The sequence below is a fragment of the Styela clava genome, chromosome 12 (assembly GCF_964204865.1).
Source record: "Styela clava chromosome 12, kaStyClav1.hap1.2, whole genome shotgun sequence".
NCBI classification, from domain to species: Eukaryota; Metazoa; Chordata; class Ascidiacea; order Stolidobranchia; family Styelidae; genus Styela; species Styela clava.
This window is the reverse complement of record NC_135261.1, coordinates 945,444-968,335: the sequence shown is the minus strand read 5'-3', so window position 1 is coordinate 968,335 and position 22,892 is coordinate 945,444. Positions and strand designations below refer to the sequence as shown.

At 37.5% G+C, this 22,892-nt stretch overlaps 2 protein-coding genes across 2 annotated transcripts; one reads left to right on the top strand and one right to left on the bottom strand.

Annotated features, from left to right (window-relative positions):
• Window positions 1-4,086: 4,086 nt before the first annotated feature.
• LOC120330241 (uncharacterized) lies at window positions 4,087-11,381 on the bottom strand. Its single transcript, XM_078118866.1, has 4 exons — window positions 11,219-11,381; window positions 10,305-10,537; window positions 6,208-6,339; window positions 4,087-5,315 (listed from the first exon to the last, which is right to left on the bottom strand). The coding sequence occupies exons 3-4, from the start codon at window positions 6,290-6,292 to the stop codon at window positions 4,492-4,494; spliced, it is 909 nt and encodes a 302-aa protein (XP_077974992.1). The 5' UTR covers window positions 6,293-6,339; window positions 10,305-10,537; window positions 11,219-11,381; the 3' UTR covers window positions 4,087-4,491.
• A 1,307-nt stretch (window positions 11,382-12,688) lies between these two features.
• Window positions 12,689-21,370, top strand: LOC120330246 (large ribosomal subunit protein eL18B-like). Its single transcript, XM_078118928.1, has 6 exons — window positions 12,689-12,742; window positions 12,938-13,024; window positions 17,963-18,070; window positions 19,102-19,200; window positions 20,181-20,304; window positions 21,158-21,370. The coding sequence occupies exons 1-6, from the start codon at window positions 12,740-12,742 to the stop codon at window positions 21,301-21,303; spliced, it is 567 nt and encodes a 188-aa protein (XP_077975054.1). The 5' UTR covers window positions 12,689-12,739; the 3' UTR covers window positions 21,304-21,370.
• The last annotated feature ends 1,522 nt before the right edge of the window (window positions 21,371-22,892 follow it).

The window sequence follows — 22,892 nt, the reverse complement described above, 5'->3', positions numbered from 1 at the left end:
TGACAGTCCCTGTGGCCTGTACGGCACGTACCCGTACCGTTTACAGGTTTACGTACCGTCTTACCGGTACCGTAGTCCGTTACGGTACGTACCGGTACAGCTGTACAGGTACGATATCGGTAGACTAGTACAGTACCGGTATTACTGTACTAGTTGCATTAATTATATTTGTTTAGAGTGTGTGCCTGCATTGAAATTAAGTTTTTGTAATGAGCCAGCATGTCTGCACAGCTGCTATGCCTTTCTAATTTTTCGCTGTTTCGTTACATTTTTTTGGAAACAACATTTGCATAAATACGTATGGTACCGTATGCAGAGGAAGAAACTTCACAAAAATTTCAACATGTGCAGCAGGTTAGTGTACATAAATCAGTAAATACAGAAATATGCAGAGGAAGAGACTTTACAAAAAGGATAAGATTTACATAATTATCCCGATGGAGAGGAAAGCCTATAGAACGGCTTAACCATATTGCGAACCACTGCCTCTTGTCTGGTTACCGGTAAGGTACCATTCCAAGTCTGGTATGGCTGTATGGGAGAAGCATTACAATCTTTGCAATAGTGTTCAACATGTTATGAAATATGGTGGTCGCGGTTTCATCAATGCAAAAAATATTTGCCGGTTTAACAGCGTGATGCAATTATTGCAAATAGTTTTCGTGTCCATATATTTGAGCATTGCTCTCTTGTTATATAATGTCATATTTGATTATAATTCTGGTTTATTTCAGATAATTACAAATGAAAGTTGTGAATCGATAGATATAAAGATCACATTTTAGCTAATCACACTGTTTAAAATACAACAAAATCACTGGCGTTTACATGTAATAGAGACTAAAAATGAGCAATCAATTTACTTCAATATATGAATTATTGAGATTCAAACGAATCGGGAATATTTTACAGTTTTTACGGAAAATTTACTCAAAAATCAATATTGAAAACTACATACAAAAATAGCAATTCAAAAAATAAAAATTAACCAAACGGCAACTCTGGTATAAAGTGGTTTCTCCTGGAGTGAAAGTATAAACGTTGACAAACTTGTCTCGGTGAAATAAACACGGATCATGCAATAACCATCTTTAACAAACACTTGGGCTTGAATTAATTATAGTTTGACAAATCGTGAATCTCTTCTTAGTCATGCCCATATATTACACAACTGTTAAAATTTGCCAAAATTGCAATGTATGAGACTGCACTGTTGCAAATCTACAAAGTTCGAAATAGCAATCAATAAACACTTATATAAGCTACTACTATAAACAGCTTATACATTTATATACAAACAGAAGGTAAGATGACGAAAAACTATAAATTGAACCGATTCCTAATAGCTCCCTATTCTAAATGAGGCGCTCCGGAAGTATGTGCACCAAGATGGCGCACATCCTGAACCCTAACCTAGTATACATACTATGTTCAGATTGTGCACCATCTTGGTGCACACACTTCAGGACCAGGAGCACCCTAAATACTTCAGAGTTACTTCTCAATGAAAATGAACAACCAACATCATATAAATTTGAACACTGAACCCAAATGAGTGAAGAAGCCTTTCACGGAGCCAGGATAGTACAGAATTCTATATTTGATTATAATTCTTATGCTAGAATAAGGATAGTATACATGCAAACTAAAGGACATTAGTAATGAGACGAAAAATCATATATTGTTCATGCATATTATATATAATACAGAGTCGATATTTGGCGATAAACCAGCAAACATAACGTGATTTGCAGAATCACATAAGAACATTGAGCCCAGATGAGCGAAATGTTGAGAGTACAGGTATAAAAACGCCAAAAAAAAGGTTAAATTCAAACATTTTTAAAGAAAATTACAAACCGTTAGATATACTGATTACTCTATAGTTTAAACATACTGTGAAAAATACAATAAAATACCCGGTATTTACATGTAATTGTGAATAATTACAAGAAATCAACTAAACCAAATTAATATGTTTAGTGGAATTGAAATAACTTTTTACTACTTTCTCTACATTCTACACTTCTATAGATATGAGATAATTATTATTATGTTGAAACAAAAATATAAGTTGAGCAAATTTTTGAGCAAGCAACATAATAAATATGCTTCAAGTAAATAGAAACAAATTCAAGTTTGTTTTGGAAATAATCACTTTTTTACCTTTTTTGATATTTTCAATTAATTTTGCATTTTCACCAATTTTGACTTAGGGTTATGCATTTTTATATAAACATGAACATACAGTATAGCGATATTTCTTCTTTATTCGATCAAAAATATACCAAAATAATTAAAATGTCAGTCAAACTGCAATTCAGCGGATGAAAATTTATCATGAAATAAACATAAAATACATTGAAAGAAAGCAAACTCTTCAATCGGAAATATATACAACACAATATCCAAAAAATAAAGTTCACATCATTAAGTAATTTTTTCGATGTTGATTCATAAACTTAAATGAACATAACATGAATGAACCTCAGCCGGTTCCCCGCCATTCTCGGGTTAGTGTCATTTACAAATTAGGTATTTTGAGAGGTACCGCGTGGTGATGCGACGTAAAGTTACCACAGTGCATGATTGCCACCAGGTAAACTCATGTTGATAATAAATGAAGCACAACCAGTGTTAGCAAAACGATGTAATTTGCCGACGTTTCGAATTTCTATTCAGAAAAACTTCATCAGGGCATGGTATGGAAAGGACACAAGTGGATATATATGGAGCAAGAAAAAGAAAAAATATGAAAAAATGTATATGCAATCCCATGCAGCGATTGTTCTTCAGTCTACATTGGAGAAACCAAAAGAAGCCTGGAAACTCGCAGCAAGGAACATCTACGAGATATTAAACAAAAGAAAATTGACAAGTCGGCCCTTTCGAAACACGCCCTTTCTAATAACCATAGCATCGACTGGGAAAACAGCAGGATACTAGAAAAAAAAAACTCAATACAGGAGAAGACTATTTCTCGAATCTTATCACATAAATAAAGAGAAGAATTCGATGAATGACAAAGAAACCACACTTTTCCCGCCTGTGTATAAATCATTGTTTAAATAGTCCCCTTTTTGTTTGAACTTGCGCTTATTTGTTTATTTATATACTATCTTATCATCATCCTTTTAGATTAGAGTTGCACCATGATGATTAATTTTTTTCATATTTTCCTTTTCTTGCTCTATATATATCCACTTGTGTTCTTTCCATATCATTCCCTGATGGAGTTTTTCTGTATAGAAATTCGAAACGTAGGAAAATTACATCGTTTTGCTAACACCGGTTGTGCTTCATTTATTATCAACGTAAAGTTACCATATTGCCCATATATAAATAGCAATTTATAATACCGTATTATGTATGGTAACATTGTCCAGTTAATCCTTGTCAAATAAAAAACAAAAAAGTAAATCAGTTCACCGGTTAGTTATTCCGAGAAGTACAACGCTGCAATGCAAGACAATGTTACAATATTTTTGATAGTTCATGAAATGCTTCACACATGCAGGCGTTATCCATATGAAAGCATACTATAATCACGTATTATATATGGCCCACATTATCAAGTTCAGTTGTTAAATGTAATATATAAAACAAAAGTAAATCACTCTAAATTATCATATGCTAACAGTATAAGATACGCTGAATTTAACGAGAAAGGAAGAAAAAATCTCGATTAAAAAATATTAAAATGTGAACATATCATTATTTCAAGTAAAATTACGAAAAAAAATTTATGTTTTGGTAGTTTTCCTGATAGTATCGACCAAGTGTCGGTTCTTATTTTCGTATAATGAATGCACCATCATAATTCTATCCAATTTAGGGCTTTTGGAATGTCAGTGTTACTTATAAGTCAGTTTCTTTTAGTTCTGTATGAGTGCGCATAATGCACCACCATAATTCTATATAGTTTCAGAAGATTTAGGCACTTTAATCGTGGCTTGTAACTTTGACCAGAAATGAGTGTGTGTGACATTGTAACAAAGTGAGTACAATGTTAAAAATATTCAACGAATCAACTAAAATTTACAAGTAATTGTGTTAGATTATTAAATAAGCTGAACTCGATCCTGATCAAGGATGATCCATAGATGATAATATTTCAGAAATATTGCTTCATTTGTGAACCATGCTTGATCAGTTGTTCATAAAACATGCTATTGAAATAAGAAACTTAAAATTATAGAGAATGGATATGACCCCTCAATGCAAGTAAAACTGCTGATTATTTTAACAGTATTGAATAACACAGCCTTGATTGAATGTAAATGAAAAGTTTAAATATTTTGGAAAGATTTATTTTTCGAGATAATTATAGTAAATTGAGTGTGATTATAACTGGTCTACCCAAGTAAAACTGCTAAATCTTTGAACAGTATCAAATTACACAACATATGTAAATTAAAGGTTTGAATATTTATTCATTGTTTGAGATAATTTCAGTAAATTAGTATTTACCGTGAATATGCGATGTGGATATCAGATTAATTTTGCGAGAGTTTTCTTGAGCCAAGTTTTTGACGACTCAATCCATTTCTCTCTCTTAGCTTCATTCTCAAAATCTGAAGCCTTTTCACGAGCATCAATGGCTTTAATATAATAAGATTCTGATTCTGCGTATTTCTGCAGATTATAATAATCTGCACCGACATTATGCAGCAATCCACCGTAGATTTTATATTTTGAAGCGTTTGATCCGAACTGTTTCTCCAAAACCTCCAGTCCATTCTTTCGTATTTTTATACTTTCCTCATATTTACCTGCCAGTGAATAGTTATATCCAATGTAATTCGAGCACCGAGCCTCTTGTTTTGCTTTATTGACTGGATCAGCGTTTTCTATTGCGCGAATATTATCCAGCATCTCTGTCATGTATTCTATGCCGTAATCTACTCCTATAATTTTAGATCGACCACCGGCTTCTATCAATGGCTCAGTGGCATTATATGTCTTACGGACACAAAGTTGAATCCCATTTATTACGTCATCGGCCGATCTTGTGCGAGCCCTGTAAATATCACTTGCTATCCGAAGCAATATAATAGCGCGAATGAAAGCGGAGTTCGAAATCAAATCGACCGCGAAGGTTTTGACGTCATCAACGTCCACTGATGATGTCCTGATTGCCCGTCTGACGTTATCTATGGCCTTTTCACCTTTCTTTTCTCTTCCAAGTTGTAGATAGCATTCGACCATCATGAGTGCCGTGTCTAGTTCCGTACATTTCTGCAGTTGAGCAAGTTCCTCAAGTAGAGTTGCTGCTTTATCAAACTTGGTCTGTCCAATCAATGCTGCTGCTCTGCCTGGAATAGAAGTTCGGCGTCACTTATTTACTGATTTCTTTACTGACTTATTTCACTGAAATGCATTTTATAGTCTAATAAAATCGATAATTACAGATGTGTCGTTCTCAATAAAAGATATAATAAACCACTTACAGAAGCGAATGCATTTGTATTGCATATCAAGACTTGTCCTTTCCGCGCGTATAAGTGACCATAGCCGTAACCGGGGTCTGAGGGGGCCCCATGCCTCATGCGCAGTACATTCAAAGAAAAATGCATGATTGAGCGTCTTATTGCGTCATTATACGAAAAAGGGTACTTCCGTAGTGTATGTACCAGGTTAGGGCATAATTTTATTCCAATTTTCCTTATTTTAGTTCTATTACGAGTTTGGGGACTGTCTGTGTTAGCCAAGTGAATATACTCTCTGCCCATAGGTTTCATTCCCATTACACAATTTGATCTAAAGTAGGCGAACAAAATTAGTTACCTCCATATTAGTATACTTCTGGAGCGACAAAAAAGATTGGCTTCCCCCTAAAAATTTTGGTCTGGCTTCGTTCTTGTCAGTGGATGATTGTCTTGAGCCCTATTCGTTTAAATAGGATATGTATGATATGTACAAGAGGTCAACTTTAATTTTTTTGAAGGCGTTTTTACGCTTCATATCTGAAAGGAGATGATATGTTTGCTGAACTTTTAACGGCATACTCAAGTGCAATTAGATAAATAGTAGCAAATGTCACTGTTGATAGATTTTCAAGTAAACATTGACTCGGTAAGGGATTTGCAAGTGGCATCGACCAACTTATTCAGAAAATACGCAGTCCCTGCTGAACTGTCTAAATAGGCGTTTTTGACACCAATAGTTTCCGCAATGCTAGGCCTTTATTTTACTTTTTCTACTTACTTCGCAGCATTGAAATCTTCAGAGGGTTATTTCCAGCTTTTGCGGTGTTGAGAGATGGCAGCGGCCTTTGTTTTTGTTCAGCCATTTTGTCTTTTGCAGATTCTCTTGGAATGTCTTGAACTTTGCGATCATCTGGAAGAGTGAGATTTTCGGTGGAAAATATACATAACTAGAGATCATGCTTCAAGTGACCGAATAAATTTAACTACTACTCAGTGGCGGCGCGTGGTCATTTTGACAACCGGGGCAAGCTACTGCGGGACCAAGTCACCCCCATCTACGGGGACAGGATGAGCACTGTAAGTTCTCCCATCATTTTATGAGTATAAACAACCATTACATCGGTAACAACCAATCGGCAAAAGCGACAATTTTTAACGATAAGAAATTGTCTTTAAAACCGGTTCAAGTCAAGGGATAAATAAATATAGACATAGTTCATTTTGAAACCTCTTTCAAAAGGAAAGGCAATATTTACCCAGATAAATACAATGACATATTAACAGAAACTTCGGGAAAGCAGACAAAACCTAAAATAAGGTTTAAAACGTTACTATGAAGAAAGGAAAGTTAATGCAAAGATAAGGACATGCGTCGCTCACTCATAGATATATATGCTGCTAGACTTCTACTGCTTGAACATATATGCAACACGCCGCGGTTTCTTGGAAGCAAAATGCTCAATAACGCGCTGAATAAAGTCATGCATCCCAGAAATAACGCCTCTGTGAATGGATAAAACAGCCAAGGAATTTAATCTATCTTGCTTCATTGTGTTTCTGAGATACGTTTTAATACGCTTCAGCGTGCTGAATGTTCGCTCTGCGTCGGCGGAAAAAATAGGCGTCGTCAAAATGATGTCCAGAAATTTTGCAGACGCCGCAAAGGTCTGCATAACCCATAGAGCGCGCAAGTTGATGTGATGTTCAAAAAAGTTTGATTGGTGTATATACATCGCAATTCATTTTCCAATTTACCCACGTTTATCATGGGGTAAAATTTGGAGACAGTAGCCAACAAATGGATGGGAAATTGACGTGCAAATTTTAAAAAATTTTTGGGGTTCATCAAAGAGAACGCGGCAAGGTGTTCAGTGCGCAGACGATCGCCTATTTGATTCACCAGAATGTCACAGCATTCCTTTGCAGACAAAATCAAACGCTGCGTTGTTTGCCCGCGGCGTAAAGAAGCACTCCATGTGTCGTTGTATTTTATTGTTTCCCGGATACGAGATACAGCATCGCAGAAGTCTGAAATACACGACTGCACAGACGCTCCATCCATTAGCCTTGACTGCAATGCGCCGTATAATACATCCACGTGATAGAATATTGTGGAGAAAAAAGCGAGAAAAAATGAAAACTCACCATCTTCTAGCAGACGCTTTAGACCTGCCGCCTCCCTCACAGAGCGTTCGTCCCAAACCGGAGAGCTCTGAATGCCATTTAAACACTCAATGAGCTCAGACCTAATTTCGGACACGCCCTGCACCACGCGTGATTGGAAGTTCCAACGTGTTGGTGCACAAGCTGGGAGACGGCGGCTACATATCTGGCGAAGGAGGTCAGAGCGCTTCGGCGAAACGGAAAAAAATGAAGAAAACCCCGAAACATTTGCAAAAAATATACGGACGAGAGGGGTATCAAGACACATATTTTTAATAACGAGGTTAAATTGGTGTGCATAACAATGTAAAAAATGCGCATGAGGAAAATCCTCTTTTATATAAACTTGAACACCATGTTCCGACCCACTCATGACTGCCGCGCCGTCATAAGTTTGAGCTATCAATTTTGACTTCGCGTTGTAAGGCTGTAACACTTCTTTCACTACAGCCGATATCCCGCAAGCCGTGCGATCAACGATCGGTACAAAGCTGTGAAATCTCTCGGTAGGTTTACCATCTTTCACAAACCGAAAAATCACAGTCAGTTGGGAAACGCACGTGATGTCAGTTGTCTCGTCAGACTGAATCGAAAGGAACTGGCAATTCTCAATTTCCAGAGCCAAATGTTGTAAATAAATTTTATACATTGAGTCGAGCAAATCATTTTGGATATCCTTTGGATATGTCCATTTCGAAACAGTTGAGGCATCGAGATGATCTCTCAATACTGTATTTAGAGATGCGGTGTATTCCACCATATCCAAAAATACCCCTCTATTAGAAGAGCCAGCCCGTTCATCGTGCCCACGGAGGGACAGCTCGTGACAACCAATGAACTTCAAAACATCTATCAATCGACCGAGAACATGGCGGTTTTTCTCGACGTTTTGGTTGTGCCGACGAATAGAAACCGCGCGTCCTTCATCCAACTGTGCTGCAATATTAACATTTCCGAATGTTCGGTATTTTACTGCATTGTCTAGATGCTCCATAGAAGGTTGATGATCCCTGGCACGCTCGGAAAGATGTTTAAGATCTCTAAAACCAAATTTACACCAACGTGAGTCACGGGCGGTAGCAAAAAGTAGGCAATAAAAACAAAAAAGTGCATTTTTGTGATCGCTGTAACACAACCATTCGTGTTTTTTATACCAAGTTTCTGCGCAAAATGTACGCCGACGCTTTCCTCCGTCATGGGATTGTTCTAGTGAACAATTTTTTGGTTGATAAGGCCCAAGACGTTGTACCTCTAATTTTTGTTCCAGCGGCGGCTGCGAAAACGGAGTGCGAAGTAGTGCATCAACCTTTTTCATTATGAGGTCTAAGGCTAAGAAATGCGAAGCCGGAAAGAAGTGAGGAGCTCAAAAGGAATGTGGAAAATCGAAAGCAAATGGACTAAAGGTCTCTGATTCAAATAGCGAAACAAGCGACAAAAACGAAGGCGAGGAAACTATCAACTCTTCAATCAACCAACGAACGAGAAGGAATGCGTGAATATGTCAACACGTTGTTGTAAGAAACGTCGGCATTGTGTCGTCATAATTTCGGGGCTAGCCCCGATGATTTAGTAAAAGAAACAGAAAACAAATGCGGCGAGTGGAAGATAAAAGAGAGAATACGATATACAATGAGCAACCGGGGCAAAATCGGCGTCGCCCCGTCGACGTTCGGCGAAGGCTTTGCGAGCAAAATATGAACCATGTCGGGAGAATATGGCTAGTGTAGACAGTCTGTGCAACCGACATTGAGATATTTTTCGAATATTTTTTATTATACCGAAAAAACAACCGGGGCATTGCCCCGGTTAGCCTTATTGACGCGCCGCCACTGCTACTACTTATGCCTTAGTTATTGTAACGGTTACTTCAAATCACGGATCAATCGGTATTCTTTAATGCGGAATTATTCATTATAATTATTCACGTCGGCAACTCTTGGCATTCAGTGCTTGTTCGTAACTTAGCTCAGACACCACATCCTTCAGTTTTATATGAGTATACGTAGCATAGAATGTATATTTAAAATTTATGACAAGAAACCTTTAATTTCAGACTGCTGTGTCAACGATTCGCATTCGGGATATTTTAAATTTTGCCTGTTTTCAAACTATTTTCCTATAGGGATCTGATTCTTAGTGGCGAAAAAAAGAAAATCTTCAAAGCATCACCCATGTTTTAGTTTTACTTTGATAAAAACTAGACTTGAGATAATTCATGAAAAGTAATTACCTGGAGGTGTGAGACTTTGTACAATTTTTTTTTTGGGGGGACGTAGTTACATTGTTGGTGTCAATTTTTATTTGCTAATGGCTTAAACCAATGGTTCTAAAATTGGGCCTCGCGACGTTTGAATTTCTTCAATTATGACACACACTATAGATAGGCTTGCGTCGTGCATGCCATTCATTTCTAAGCATGGCTGAGCAACGTTCAGCACTTCGTCTGCCCGTGGACTCAAACGGATATTCAATACTGACATGACGGCAGTTCTCCTCAGGTATAATTGAAATAAAAATCATTGCCAAAGAAGTCCTTTAATAAAAGGTGTCGAGAAATGTTTCACGGGGAGTCGCAACTTGAACATATTTTTTGGAGGGCGTCAAAATCCCAAGATGTTCGTGAGATACTGGCTTAAACAAGCCTTGGCGCAATATTACAACCTTATTTTAATAACTCATAACCGCCATATCGCAACAGAGAACACAACTGACCTTTTTTTCTAATAGTTCCACTCTCAGAAGCCTCGGAAATTTTCGGTAACAAATTCAAACCCTCAACACCTTCAGCGATATTATCTGGTTGAACGTTGTCAGCTGCCTGTTGTTGTTCAACATTCTGTTGTTCAGCTGCCTGTTGTTGTTCGACATTCTGTTGTTCAGCTGCCTGTGGAATATTTATCTGTCCAATCTCTCCTGCAGCAATCTCATTTGTTGTCGTCCTTGCTCTAAATTAAATATGGACATATATATACGTAAGACATTTCAAACTTGCCATATTTGGTTTATCCTAACCGTCCAGTTCGGCTCCAAGTATAAGACTCTGGCATTTAGTCTTTTTGACAAACTTAGATATTATTTATCCAGCGGTGGGATTCAAATTTTTTGTCAGCCAGTTCCACCACAAAAGTTATATTTTTTCAGCCGATTCTGTTACAAAAAGTCATTGACAATAAGTCAATAACCAGTAATGCTAACCGGTTTACTGATCTCGAAAAATTTTGTGAGAAGGTTCTACAGAACCGGTGTGAACCAGCTGAATCCTACCACTGCATTTATCTATCCTTAGAAAATCTACATTTATAGATATATCTTACTCAATCAGATGTCACCAATCGCCACACATACTATCCGAAGAAATAATCGTAACAGTTTTTACATGTATCGAGATTCAAATATTATATTTCAACAATGATTTCAATTGTGTATTTGAGGATTCATGAGATTTCGTTACAATTCGAGAGAAATTAATTTATGCCACCTCCCTGTTTCAAAAATACTCGACACCATCTTTTGTACAATATTTTTGAATCCGTTAATCAGGAAACAGCGTCCTATGTCATAGATTTATTTGTCATTCGGGTTTTCGATCTCATATTCTAGTTCAGTAAATTAGGTAGTCAACTTACTGTACATTTTCTCGTTGAGATTGTAGATTGCTCAAGGAAAAATAAAGGTTATATACATTCTGTTGTTGCTGTTGGTTTTGCTGTCCACCTTCTGCCAGGTCGTCTGCTCACCTGAACTCCCTGGATGTTTCAGCTTTGTAAATCCGATTGTGAATAAAACAGTTCGACTTCAGTAATACTGGGCGAGGCTGTACCAACAAACGAGTCCCACTGCTTTTTAACGTTTTGCACACGTTGGTATAGTTAAAAGTATTGTATTATAAACGCCCGGTGTGTAAACTTGTTAATCGCTGGCGGATTTTTCAGTGAGCAAACACTTAGCGAGAGCAAATATTGTCCAATCTTCATTCAACCGAGACCGAATTAATTGTGTCGCCCACTGCCTTATTTTGCAGATTCGGTCTATTTCCATAAGTAAAAGTTATCAATTTATCCCGGTAGATAGGAAAGACGCCTTAAGTGAAGTACGGTCTCTTGTACGGTCCGGTCCATGTCGAGTACGGGACCAGTTATTTGTTTCTGATGCATGGACTTGCGCTTTCCTTATGGTGCTGACGAGTTCAAAACTGTATACAGTTGGAGGGAAAAGAAGTTAAAAAAATTTAGATGTACTAGTGTTTTTTTTGTTCGTGCTCTACTTCTTTAATGATACACAGGCTCGCCGGTTGCCGCATTGTGCTGAGCTTTACGAATACGCTTGTCGTTGAACCTCTGATTACCTTGCTTGATTTTGTTGGTTATCAAGTGAGCTTCTCACCGCCCCAGCGGGGTTCACGTGAGGACGTAAGTGTTTGTCAGTGCTCCAGTAGTGAAATAAACGAGTTCTTCATTTTGTCGAAATCACCAACAAGAGGTTTCCACGTTTCAAAAAGGTATGCACGACGTAAGGTGCATTAACATGACATTCAGGGCATAACGCCAAATATAACGTTAGTTGTCAGACGCAGTGCACGCTCTACTGCTAATGTAGTCGTCCAAAACATAAAGCAAGAACGAGTTTGTAAATTATCACGACACAATAATCGTGCGAAACTCCGAAATCCCATCATTGGCTTCCTCTTTCATCATATGGCCCCAAAAAAGTAGCCAGCCCAAGATTGAGCATTCAATGCAAATAACTGGTTTACCTACTCCCATATCATACATGAACTGGTAACCGGGCAAGAGTCAGGTTTATTTTTTTCAACCAGCAAAATAATAAAGGAAGCAAATGCTTAAAATATGCCAAAAGTCAAGATCGTATTTTTTACCGGGGAAAGGAAGCTGCGGGTAACCAAAACTCGTTATCAAGCAGCGAAAACCGAGATTCTGGTATCTAATTAATATTTGGAAGATCTGGAAATCTATATTCAATGCATATATATTTTTTGTTTGGTATATTTGATCCATCTTATCGCCCTTCTCCTCCGCTTGTATAAATATCAAATGAAGCAAGAGAGCTCTAGAGCGCTATCAGTGGTTGATTGTATTTTTCAGGTAGCGCCTGAGTAAGCACAGGACGTTCTCTTTTGCCCGGCCACCATGGTGGGTTGAGTTTTGTAATATTTTTCTTTTAAGTATCGTTTATCATCGCAGTATTGGATAGTATTCGAAGTAATTTTTTCAATGTTTCGAATAAAATGATCTTTTAAGATTTCGATTTTAGTAAAATAGTGGCTTTGGAGTTCGATTTTCGTGTCGAAATATGTCTTTTACTGAAGGTGTTTAAATTGCTTACAGGGTATCGATATCCGCCACAACAAGGACCGAAAGGCCCGGAGGAAAGCATGCAAGACAGACGATATCTATCTTCGTCTGTTGGTCAAGGTAATTTTGTTTTTTATACACTAAATCGGAGCATGGGGTCTTAGTGAAGTACCGTTAGCTGAGAAGCAGATAACTTCGGATGACATTTTCAATGCCGTAAAAGCGCCTAACTTCGGACAGTTCCTAACTTCGGACAAAAATTTTAAACGGTCATATCTTGACTAAAAGGCGTGGTATATTGCCAATTTAAAATCCTATATATACATCTAGCCTATTCTTAACCTTTTTAATGTTGCATAATTATCGTAAAAGCAGGTAACTTCGGATGGTTTGTAACTTCGGATGAAATTTTTAATCGTTTTTATCTCGACTAAATTGCGTCATATTGTGCTTATGACAGTTTCTATAGTGAGGACTAGTATATCTAAATCTGTTATCATATTCAATCGCGCAGTTTAATTTATTTTATGATTAAAAAAAATCATGTTTTAACATAAAATTGACACTCCGTTTTCGAGCGGCTCAAATCGTGACTTCTACTGATGCTAACTTCGTCAAAATAGCATCATTCGATAGAGGGCTTTATCAATGTATAAAGAAATTAGACTGATCTCGAGATGTCGTATGAGACCCGATAAAAAATTAAAATTTGAATAATTTTTTTTTATCACAATAATAGCATCTGACGCAAACGTTGAACTTGACGTCACCCTAACGTCGCTCACTACGAGGACGACGTCATGTTGCGTCGTCGTTACAGGTTTGACGCCAGACATTCGGGCGCCGACGAGTTGTCGTAGATTTGAAAATAACAACGATATTTTGTTCGATTGATCAATATCGGCAAAATATACGCATCAACCATTTTCTGTGGATCGTAAATTCATGGCGTCAAATGCTGGAGATGTAATTCAATTAAATTTATTAAAAATTGCAATTAATGAAAAGCATATCCATTTGATTTGACGATTTCATATTTCTCCATTTGGTACGGCAACATGGTTCAAAATAGAAAAATTGTGAGCAGTCGAGAAATATTGCGTAAATATAAAAATATATAACCAGCGATAAATAACAACAATCATTGTTGCAAGTGAGTTCCGATTGGTGAATTTAACGAAAGTAATTTTAACCTGATTCAGACGCCCAATCGAGCCCAATTTTGAATACATTTTTATTAATGTCATACGACCCCCAAAATTTACCCAATATACAATAATTATATACCATTGGAAAGGTCTTTTAGAGTACTATACGCTAGATGTCACTGGAGGGCCGTAAACTAAAACACCTCTTTCAAGAGGTCTCTCGTAACGTCAAAAAATAACAAAAATATTTACACTCTCTCATTCTATCATCTGTTGGACGTGTATAGCTATTGAAAAGCGCAAATGTGACTATACAGTTGACTGCACATTGGTTTTCTCTTTCATATGATACTAAACGCTTTTCGTTAGCTCGTGTCGTTGAAGCGTTTTGAAAATTTTCCGTTTGAGAAGTCACCACATCGAATCAGGCCAGGCTAGGCTTGATAGATCGATCGGTTGTTTGTTTGTGCTTTATCGCGTTGAAAGCTTTTGTGAGTCATAATAAAACATTTATTATGAATCATAAAAGCTTATAATCGTGAGACAAGGAGAATTTGCGAGATAAAACGCCTATGTGAACTAACTTTTTTTCGGTGAGGCAGCTGCGATCAAACGACTCGATATTTTTATACCTTCCTGACGTTGTGAGATGTCCACTCTCCTATGTTATGTAGCATATAAAAGGACCTTCAAAATAAGACCTTATCATACTAGCTTTTGTTATTGGTTAGCGCGCAACGCCAAGGTTTATTGAATTATTTTCTTGCTGTGCGACGTTTTTCTATCGCAGCGGGAAGTACACTCGTGAAATGTAAGCGATATTTTATTACTTCCAAATGTCATATAACGTTCATTCTTATATTGCTGGGTAGGAAATGAGCTATTCTTCCAAACAAGACCATAACAAACATTCCAGACCTCATGGTTTACACACAGCGTCTGAAATTGCGCTAATGCACCCTGTCGCTCAGAACAGGTTAATAAAGTTGCCAATTGCCAAATCGGTGTTTTGTTGTGAATTATGCACGGTCGACATTTAAATAGGTCAATTTAATAAAGAGTGCTGTCATGTGCATGCTCAATAATATATATTGTGCGACTATACATGGTGTGACTGTGGAGTGTAAAAAAACGCTATCAAAACATCATCGGCTATAACTAAATCGACTATGATCGGTGAATATTCGGATCTAAAGTTACGATAAGAGAAATAAAACGAGACATTTTAGTATGAAAACAACTTGAAAGTGCCGCGCCGGAAATCCCACGGTCGACATTATCATCGTCGCTCGCGACGTGGATTGAACATCTGGCATTTACGCAACGACGTATAGCGTGTTTTGTCCTCACGCACGCACTTTTCGCTCTAGTTGCGGTGACGCAGGGAGGGGATACACCCATCCGAAGTTACATATTTATTTGCGTCGTTATAGATCACAGAAAATGAGACAATTAAGACAGAAAAAATGATCCGATCATCGAGAAAATTGTATGTAGATGCAGAGAATTACATCAATGTAATATATTTCAAGTTTGACGCGAATTGGACAACAAACGGCAGAGTTATTGATTAAAATAAAGTGAAATCATCCGAAGTTAGCTGCTTTTTTTTTTGGGTAAAAAACGGAAATATTGCCAAAAAATGATTACAGGATTACCCGGTATTCAACGGCGCAGAGCGTCGCTCCTACTTAAGCTATTGTCGTCAAAATACCATCATTCGGTAGAGGACGATAACAATGTATATAATTCATAAAAGTGATCGCAAGATGTCTTACGAGATTTGAATAAAACTAAAAGTTCTGAATTATGAATTCTGTAAAAATATTGAGATTTTACGCTGCGTCAAAAGTTACGTCAACATCACGTAGAACTTTTTTCGCTCACTTCTGGTCGACGTCACACTGCGTGAATTTTGACGCCCGACATAACGGCCCCAAATTGACTTTCCGTTTATATAAAGACTGCGTTCCAGTGTAATATTTTTGTATTTTTTTTTCGGTCCGTGTGTGAATATATGCTTACTTAATCGACGACGTCAAAAATTGAATATATAAAAACTAGAAAAATTCCAACGTCCATACAGCCATATGGCACTGTATACTGACTAAACAATTATTTTATGCCTCGAAATCGAAATGGCAGTTATTGATTTACAGCCTGGGTGAATTTTATTCACTCGAAGTGTGTTCACTCGAAAGATGTAAACATATGACGATGGAAGTTTCAAATAATGCATTCTCGTCACGAAGTTGATGTTACGTTACGACGTCGATCGAGCGTCTTATCTGCACGCAACAGCGTGATTACATCACCCGCATCGGAAGCCTCTTTCTCTTTGGGCGTCGCATTACGCAGTCAGGAAAATGACTGTCTGAAGTTAGGGCAGTGAAGGATAACGGTCAGATGGCAAGAAAAATTGATTATTTGGGTCTCGTGTAGTTTCGTACCTAACGTACTTCTGGTGGGCGTTGCATAACAATTTTTTAATATGTCAATCCTAACCCCCATCTGATTACGCCATCCAAAAATTAAATCACTACGACATCACAATCACGTCATAGATCTTGCCAAATATACGCATGATTGACCGTAATGGCATTGGCGCGGATGATAAAGAACTGACTGACGTTATCGGTCTCCCTCCTATTGGAATCGTTGCGGGTGCTCGTTTACGCGTCTTGGATGGCAGTTCTTATAGTTTGAAGGGCTCTATTATGTAACTGTGACGTCGTAATGACGTAATTTTTGGATGGTGTAGTCAGGTGGGGGTTAGGAATTAGGATTGATCTAGATTGCACTTCTTTGTAGTTTTTTGCACAACTTCATTTTACTGACGTTGAGGGACAACCATGTCCAGACGTCCCCCAAACTAGGGGTGTCGGATCATCAATAAAATGGGTTTCTTTGAAACAAGACAAAGTCTCTTAATCTGTATAGTGTGCCGTACTGCAAGTATATCGCAAAGATGGCTGTAGCAGTTCAGCGCACCATCCAAATTCCCAGAATGTCCCGTCATTCGGTTCAATAAAACAAACTATCCATGTGTCTCAAGGCGCGTCTGTCATATTCTCATATCTGCTTGCTGATAATAATCTAAATTAATCAAGACTGTCACACATCGTATAAAATACGATTTTGCCCGCCAATAATCATGGCGCATGTAAATAATCATTGAATGGCAATAAAAAATCAACTTCAATAACAATAAATTCCAAGTAATAGTTTCACATATCATGAATTTGATCGGCGCTACATGAGAGCGTGTTTTTGTAGATATAAATCATTACGAGGCTACTGACATCTGCCTGTTATAGTTCTCTCCAAAATTGATTTTCACGATTTTCAATATTTTATTTCTAAATGCGAATACCCGCTGACTACGGATTAATGGTCGATGTCTGAAATAAGACTTGCAAAATATTCACCAAACACCGCCAGGCGAAGAGAGGCGGGACTACACATAACTGTGGAATTTCGCTGTGAACGACCATACATTTTAGTTCATTAAACGCATTACGTTGTTGTGAATTGCACTTTTGGTGCCATGTTTTAATTTCACCATAACCCCACCCCCACGTTGGAAAAATTCTGTCTGCCCCCTGCTATCACATGACCAAAATTAGTGCTTTTTTCAAAATTCACGAATGCCACTGTAGAAAATCATTTTCTTTAGTAAATCAAATTATTTCCTCCTGAGGAATTCAATGATGACATTTTATATCGCGCTTCTTCGTAGTTTTTTACTTTTGTCAATAACGGTAAGGGGTAAGGTATATAAAGGTAGGAAGAGTTATGTGTGACCCCTCAGTTTGGCAACTTTCCATAGCCCTTGCTGAGAAATATTCTGCCCAGTTATGCATCATTGATTCTTCATGCATGATATCACTTTTCAATATTTTTGTTGCAGCTTTACCGTTTCCTGGTCCGTAGGACAAATTCTGGATTCAACAAAGTTGTTCTGAAGCGTCTATTCATGAGCAGAACCAACCGACCACCAATCTCTTTGGCTCGTGTGGTGAGTAGAGGGTTAATTTAAATATAAAATTGGCTTCGACCAAGATCACATCTTATAAGTAGAAAAGACTCATCTTTGAGTTACGGGTGGCTGCTAAAATGCCAATAATTTGAGAATTATAGTGGTGAAATGCATAATAATATAATAAATAATAAATATTTTATACTGTTTTAAAATATTAAACCTTCTCCGCAATCTTGCTTATATATCACATATGTTCCGATAGCAGTTAGTATTGCATTAAAATATGTGCGTTTGTAGTATGTGTACCAGGTGAGGGTTAGGCCATAATTTTATTCATATTTTCCTTATTTTAGTTCTATTACGAGTTCGGGGGCTTTTGTGTTAGCCAAGTATATATACCTACCCTCTGCCCATAGGTTTCAGTCCCTTTACACAACTTAATGTAAAGTAGGTACTTCTGGAGCGCCTTAGACTTAGTGTAACTGCAGCTTCTGACATACTGTTATTAGTGGTATCTTGTACATGGCCTTGCCTTGTTTGGCGTCATATATGAAAAATTATGAACTTTAACCCAACATTCCTCGAGTGAAAAGGAATTTTGCTGGTTTTACTGCGGACATTTGCTGCAGTATTGTTAATATTTTTTATGATTACTATAATGCTTATTCATGAATACCTAATAAATGGCGCTCCGGAAGTATGTGTACCAATATGGAGGTAAATATTTCTCCTATTTTCTATTTCACATAAAGTTGTGTAAAGGGACTGAAACCTATGGGCAGTATGATATTCACTAGGCTAACACAGGCAGTCCCCAAACTGGTAATAGAACTAAAATGAGGAAAATCAGAATAAAATTATGGGCTAATTCTAACCTGGTACACATACTACGGAAGTACCTAATAAATTTCTTGAACTGTACAAAAGTGGGGTGCAACTCGTGCAAACACTACTAGCAAAAAGATTTATTAAAGACTTTATGCGGTAGGCAAAGGAAGGAATTTGACAAAAAAGTTTGGGAAACCACTGCCTTAAACTGCTCATAACTTAATTCTCTTATTTCGTAGGTTCGTAACATGAAGAAAAAGGAACGTGATGGCAAGACTGCTGTTATTATTGGAACGATCACTGACGATCAAAGAATATTTCAAATCCCGAAGATGAAGGTAATGTTTTTCTTTTAGGGTTCTTGGGTTAGGCAAGCTCGGGTACTCCTGTAGTATGTGTACCAAGATGGCGGACATCGGAACGTAGTATGTGTACCAGGTTAGGGTTAGGCCATAATTTCAGGTATAAATACTACGGAAGTCACTTGGCTTGTGAACTCGTAATAGAACTAAAATAAGGAAAAATGAAATGGAATTATCGCTTAACCGTAACCTGGTACACACGTTATGTTCTGCCATCTTGGTTTGCATACTACAGGTGAACCCAAGCTCAACCTAAAGTATTTTGTGCGGCACTTGCTCTTGTGGTGGCAAAAATTCTTTTCATGGAGCCATCATTCGTTCTGGGTTTCAAAGCCTGTCTTAGTTATGTTTTTTGGTAGTTAGTGCTTTATGTTCATTTTTAGATTTGGCTGTACAGGTCTGAAAATGACAAATACACTATTTCATAAAACCTTGAAATGTGACTGAAATTCAACTGGTGTTACTGTGGTGATTAACCTGAAATGCGTTGTCTAATAAATTTGTTTCAGTTTATATTTGTCATATGATATATTCATTTAAGTTCACAAACCGCGATATTCTACATTCAAATTTTAACTAAAGGTTGGTCATGGCCAGGAACCAGGGGGTGACTAAAATTTCTAAATGGTAAATTAGACTGTATCAGTCTGCTGGCCTGGCCGAAAAAGGTGGGTTTTCAAAACATTTCTAGAAAGCATTTCAAGCTACAAAAACTTGCTATGTGTGATTCGTGAATTTTTCTTTTTTCACATTTCAAATGAAAGCGGGGTCCCAACCAACCCTTAAAACCCCACTGGCTTCGCCCTTACTAAAGGTGTTGTAAAAAATTAAGTACTTGACTTGCAAAACGAATTCACTGTATGCAGCCATAGCAAAAAACTTTGTATTCTGGGTTTATTGGGTGTGGCCTTTTGCATCAGTTTTGTGTAGAAATTTAAAAGCTTGTCATTTCTCAGGTCTGTGCTCTTCGAATCACTACCGGTGCTCGAGCTCGTATCTTGAAAGCTGGGGGAGAAATAATGACGTTGGACCAACTAGCAATGCAGGCACCGAAGGGACAGAACACTGTCCTAATGCAAGGTATGTGTGTTAGGGATGCGAATAATATAGGGTGTCCATCAAGTCTTGAGATTTTTCAAAATTTCAAACGGTATTTATCGTATGTAGTTTTGGCCCTCACAGATTTATTAAATGAAGTAGAGAATACTTAAATAATTTCTGATTAAAAAACAACAAACCTGGTTATCAAGATATATTGAGAACTGACTTCATAACAAAACTAAAATTGAAAAAGAGCTTTATGGACACCCTGTATAGTTTGGGACAGGATAATTCTGTTTGTTATATTTGGTATTGTGGTTTTGCTCAACCATAACTTTGCATTGATGGAAAATATCACAGCATGAAAACTATATCATTATTACAAAAATATTATGTAAAAATGACTGTTTTGTAGTGGCCTTTTAATTTTGCTTTCTAAAAGCACTACATACCAGTCAGTATGCGAGAACAAATACAGCTACAAATAACAGATAATAAGGCGAAAATATGTTTTATTCAAAAAACACATATGTGGATGGGATGGGATATAATAAAGAAATGTAAATGTCAAATATAAGGGGGGTAGCGTTATGTGCCCCCAAAAAAATTGTTTACGCCCCTCGTGAGGGTTGCCCCACAGTTTGAGTTTGGTCTAAAAATATGTCAAACTAGGGGTTCAGGGCAATTTCAATTTTTTCTTAAGAATGTTATTTCAACTTGTTGCTGGATCCAAATTTGGTTTTCTACGTTTCCTCTCACCCCAGAATGCGCACCCTGGAGGCCTAACTCACTCTAACCCTTACATGGGTCGCCAGTCTTGGTTGGCACAATTGGTCCCTTGTCCAAAAGTCTTGCCCACTCCTGCTCTAACCCTACTTTTCTATATTCTCAGGACCAAGAAAGGGCCGCAAGGTGTACAAGCATTTCGGATTGGCACCAGGTGTTCCCCACAGCCGAACCAAGCCATATGTTCGCTCTAGTGGACGTAAGTTCGAACGCGCCAGAGGACGCAGAAAGAGTCGTGGATACAAGAAATAATGTGGTTGTATTCTATTACATCACAATATCGATTATGTGGTAATAATAAAATTCACTTACGATGGAATATGTCGTTGTTTTAGTGGAGTTAGTTAAGTAGGGTCATTTAAATATTCAAAAATTAACCTTGGCTTGTTGACCCCTCCAACATATTTACAAGTGGTTTCCAATTTTATTGTGTTGTGGGTTCTCGTCAAATGAAAATATTTCGAGTACTCCTGTAGTATGCAAACCTAGATGGTGGATGCGGAACGTAGTATGTGTACCAGGTTAGGCTTAGGCCATAATTTTATTCAAATTTTTCTTTTAGTTTTATGGACTAGCCAAGTGACCCTCGTAGTATTTGTACCTGAAATTATGGCCTAACCTTAACCTGGTACACATACTTCGTTACGGTGTTCGCCATCTTGGTTCGCATACTACATTATATACCAAATTTCGGGGCATCTGCAACAGGCATTTTGGGTAGCTCATTCGCTAGAAATAAAAAAATGTTTCCACTCCTAAGTGGCTTTTGGAGGTTTACAACCAATGTGCTCTATAGCAGTGTTTTCTGAACTGGCGGTTGCAAACCCGAAGGGGGGGCACGCATTGAATTTTAGGCGTCTCCGAGAGTGCACCAAAGTCACACTTTTGATTCGAAACATGTTTTCTTAACCTAGTGCAAGACTCAAAGAAGTGGCGCTTTTGTTTAAAATTCTTTCAGGAATTCAAAATTAGACTGCCTCCAGACAGTTTGACTCTGATACACACACAAATTTGAAACGTCACCCGGCCTATTTAATACAATGTTTTCTACAACGTACTAGATTAGGTTAACTCTGTAGTTCCAAGAGTTTCCATTCATTTTCGTGAGACTATGTTAATGTGTATACATATATATATTCCTGTTAGGCTCAATTAAGAAACTTGAACTAGACACTAGCTTGGATGTTTAGCCCAGCATTTGAGATAAAATTTGTAAAAAATATAAGAATAGAATGCGAATCTTTTTGGAATTGGAAGTTTTGCCCAATAGTGATTGCATGTGTTGGGGGCATCACTGCGTCGATTTCCAGAAATGCTGACGGCAAAAACGAGCAGTTTTCTCACTTCATGGGGAAATCAATGTTGTATAAAATTGATTGTTTTATATTATTTTGCTCACAAACACGTCTAGTATTTGAGCTTATCCTTGAGTCGCGAGGTTTTACAAAACTTTTTTTTTTAAATTCGGTTCTCTCAAAATGGGCTGACATCCATGGGAGTAGCCTATTTCACCTCGCACGTTGCTATACCCTGGTTATTTATTTAAAACTTTTTTAGAGCTTATGGTATGCTCCTAATCCTCAATATTTCATACTTCATGGCCGCTTATTCTTCTTTCCTATTGTACGATAACCTCCCAAGATCCTATGAAAACGGGCTACCTCGCTTCATCTTTGAAATAGAACATAAATAGTAGGCTGATTAGTTTTAGTTTTGATGTTATAAGGCAGTGGCTCCCCAACTTTTAAAACACCTACATCACTTTGCCTATTTCGATACTCTTTCTCACTACTGATGTTCAGTGATAGCACAACTTGTACTGACTTTTTAATAGTTCGTAA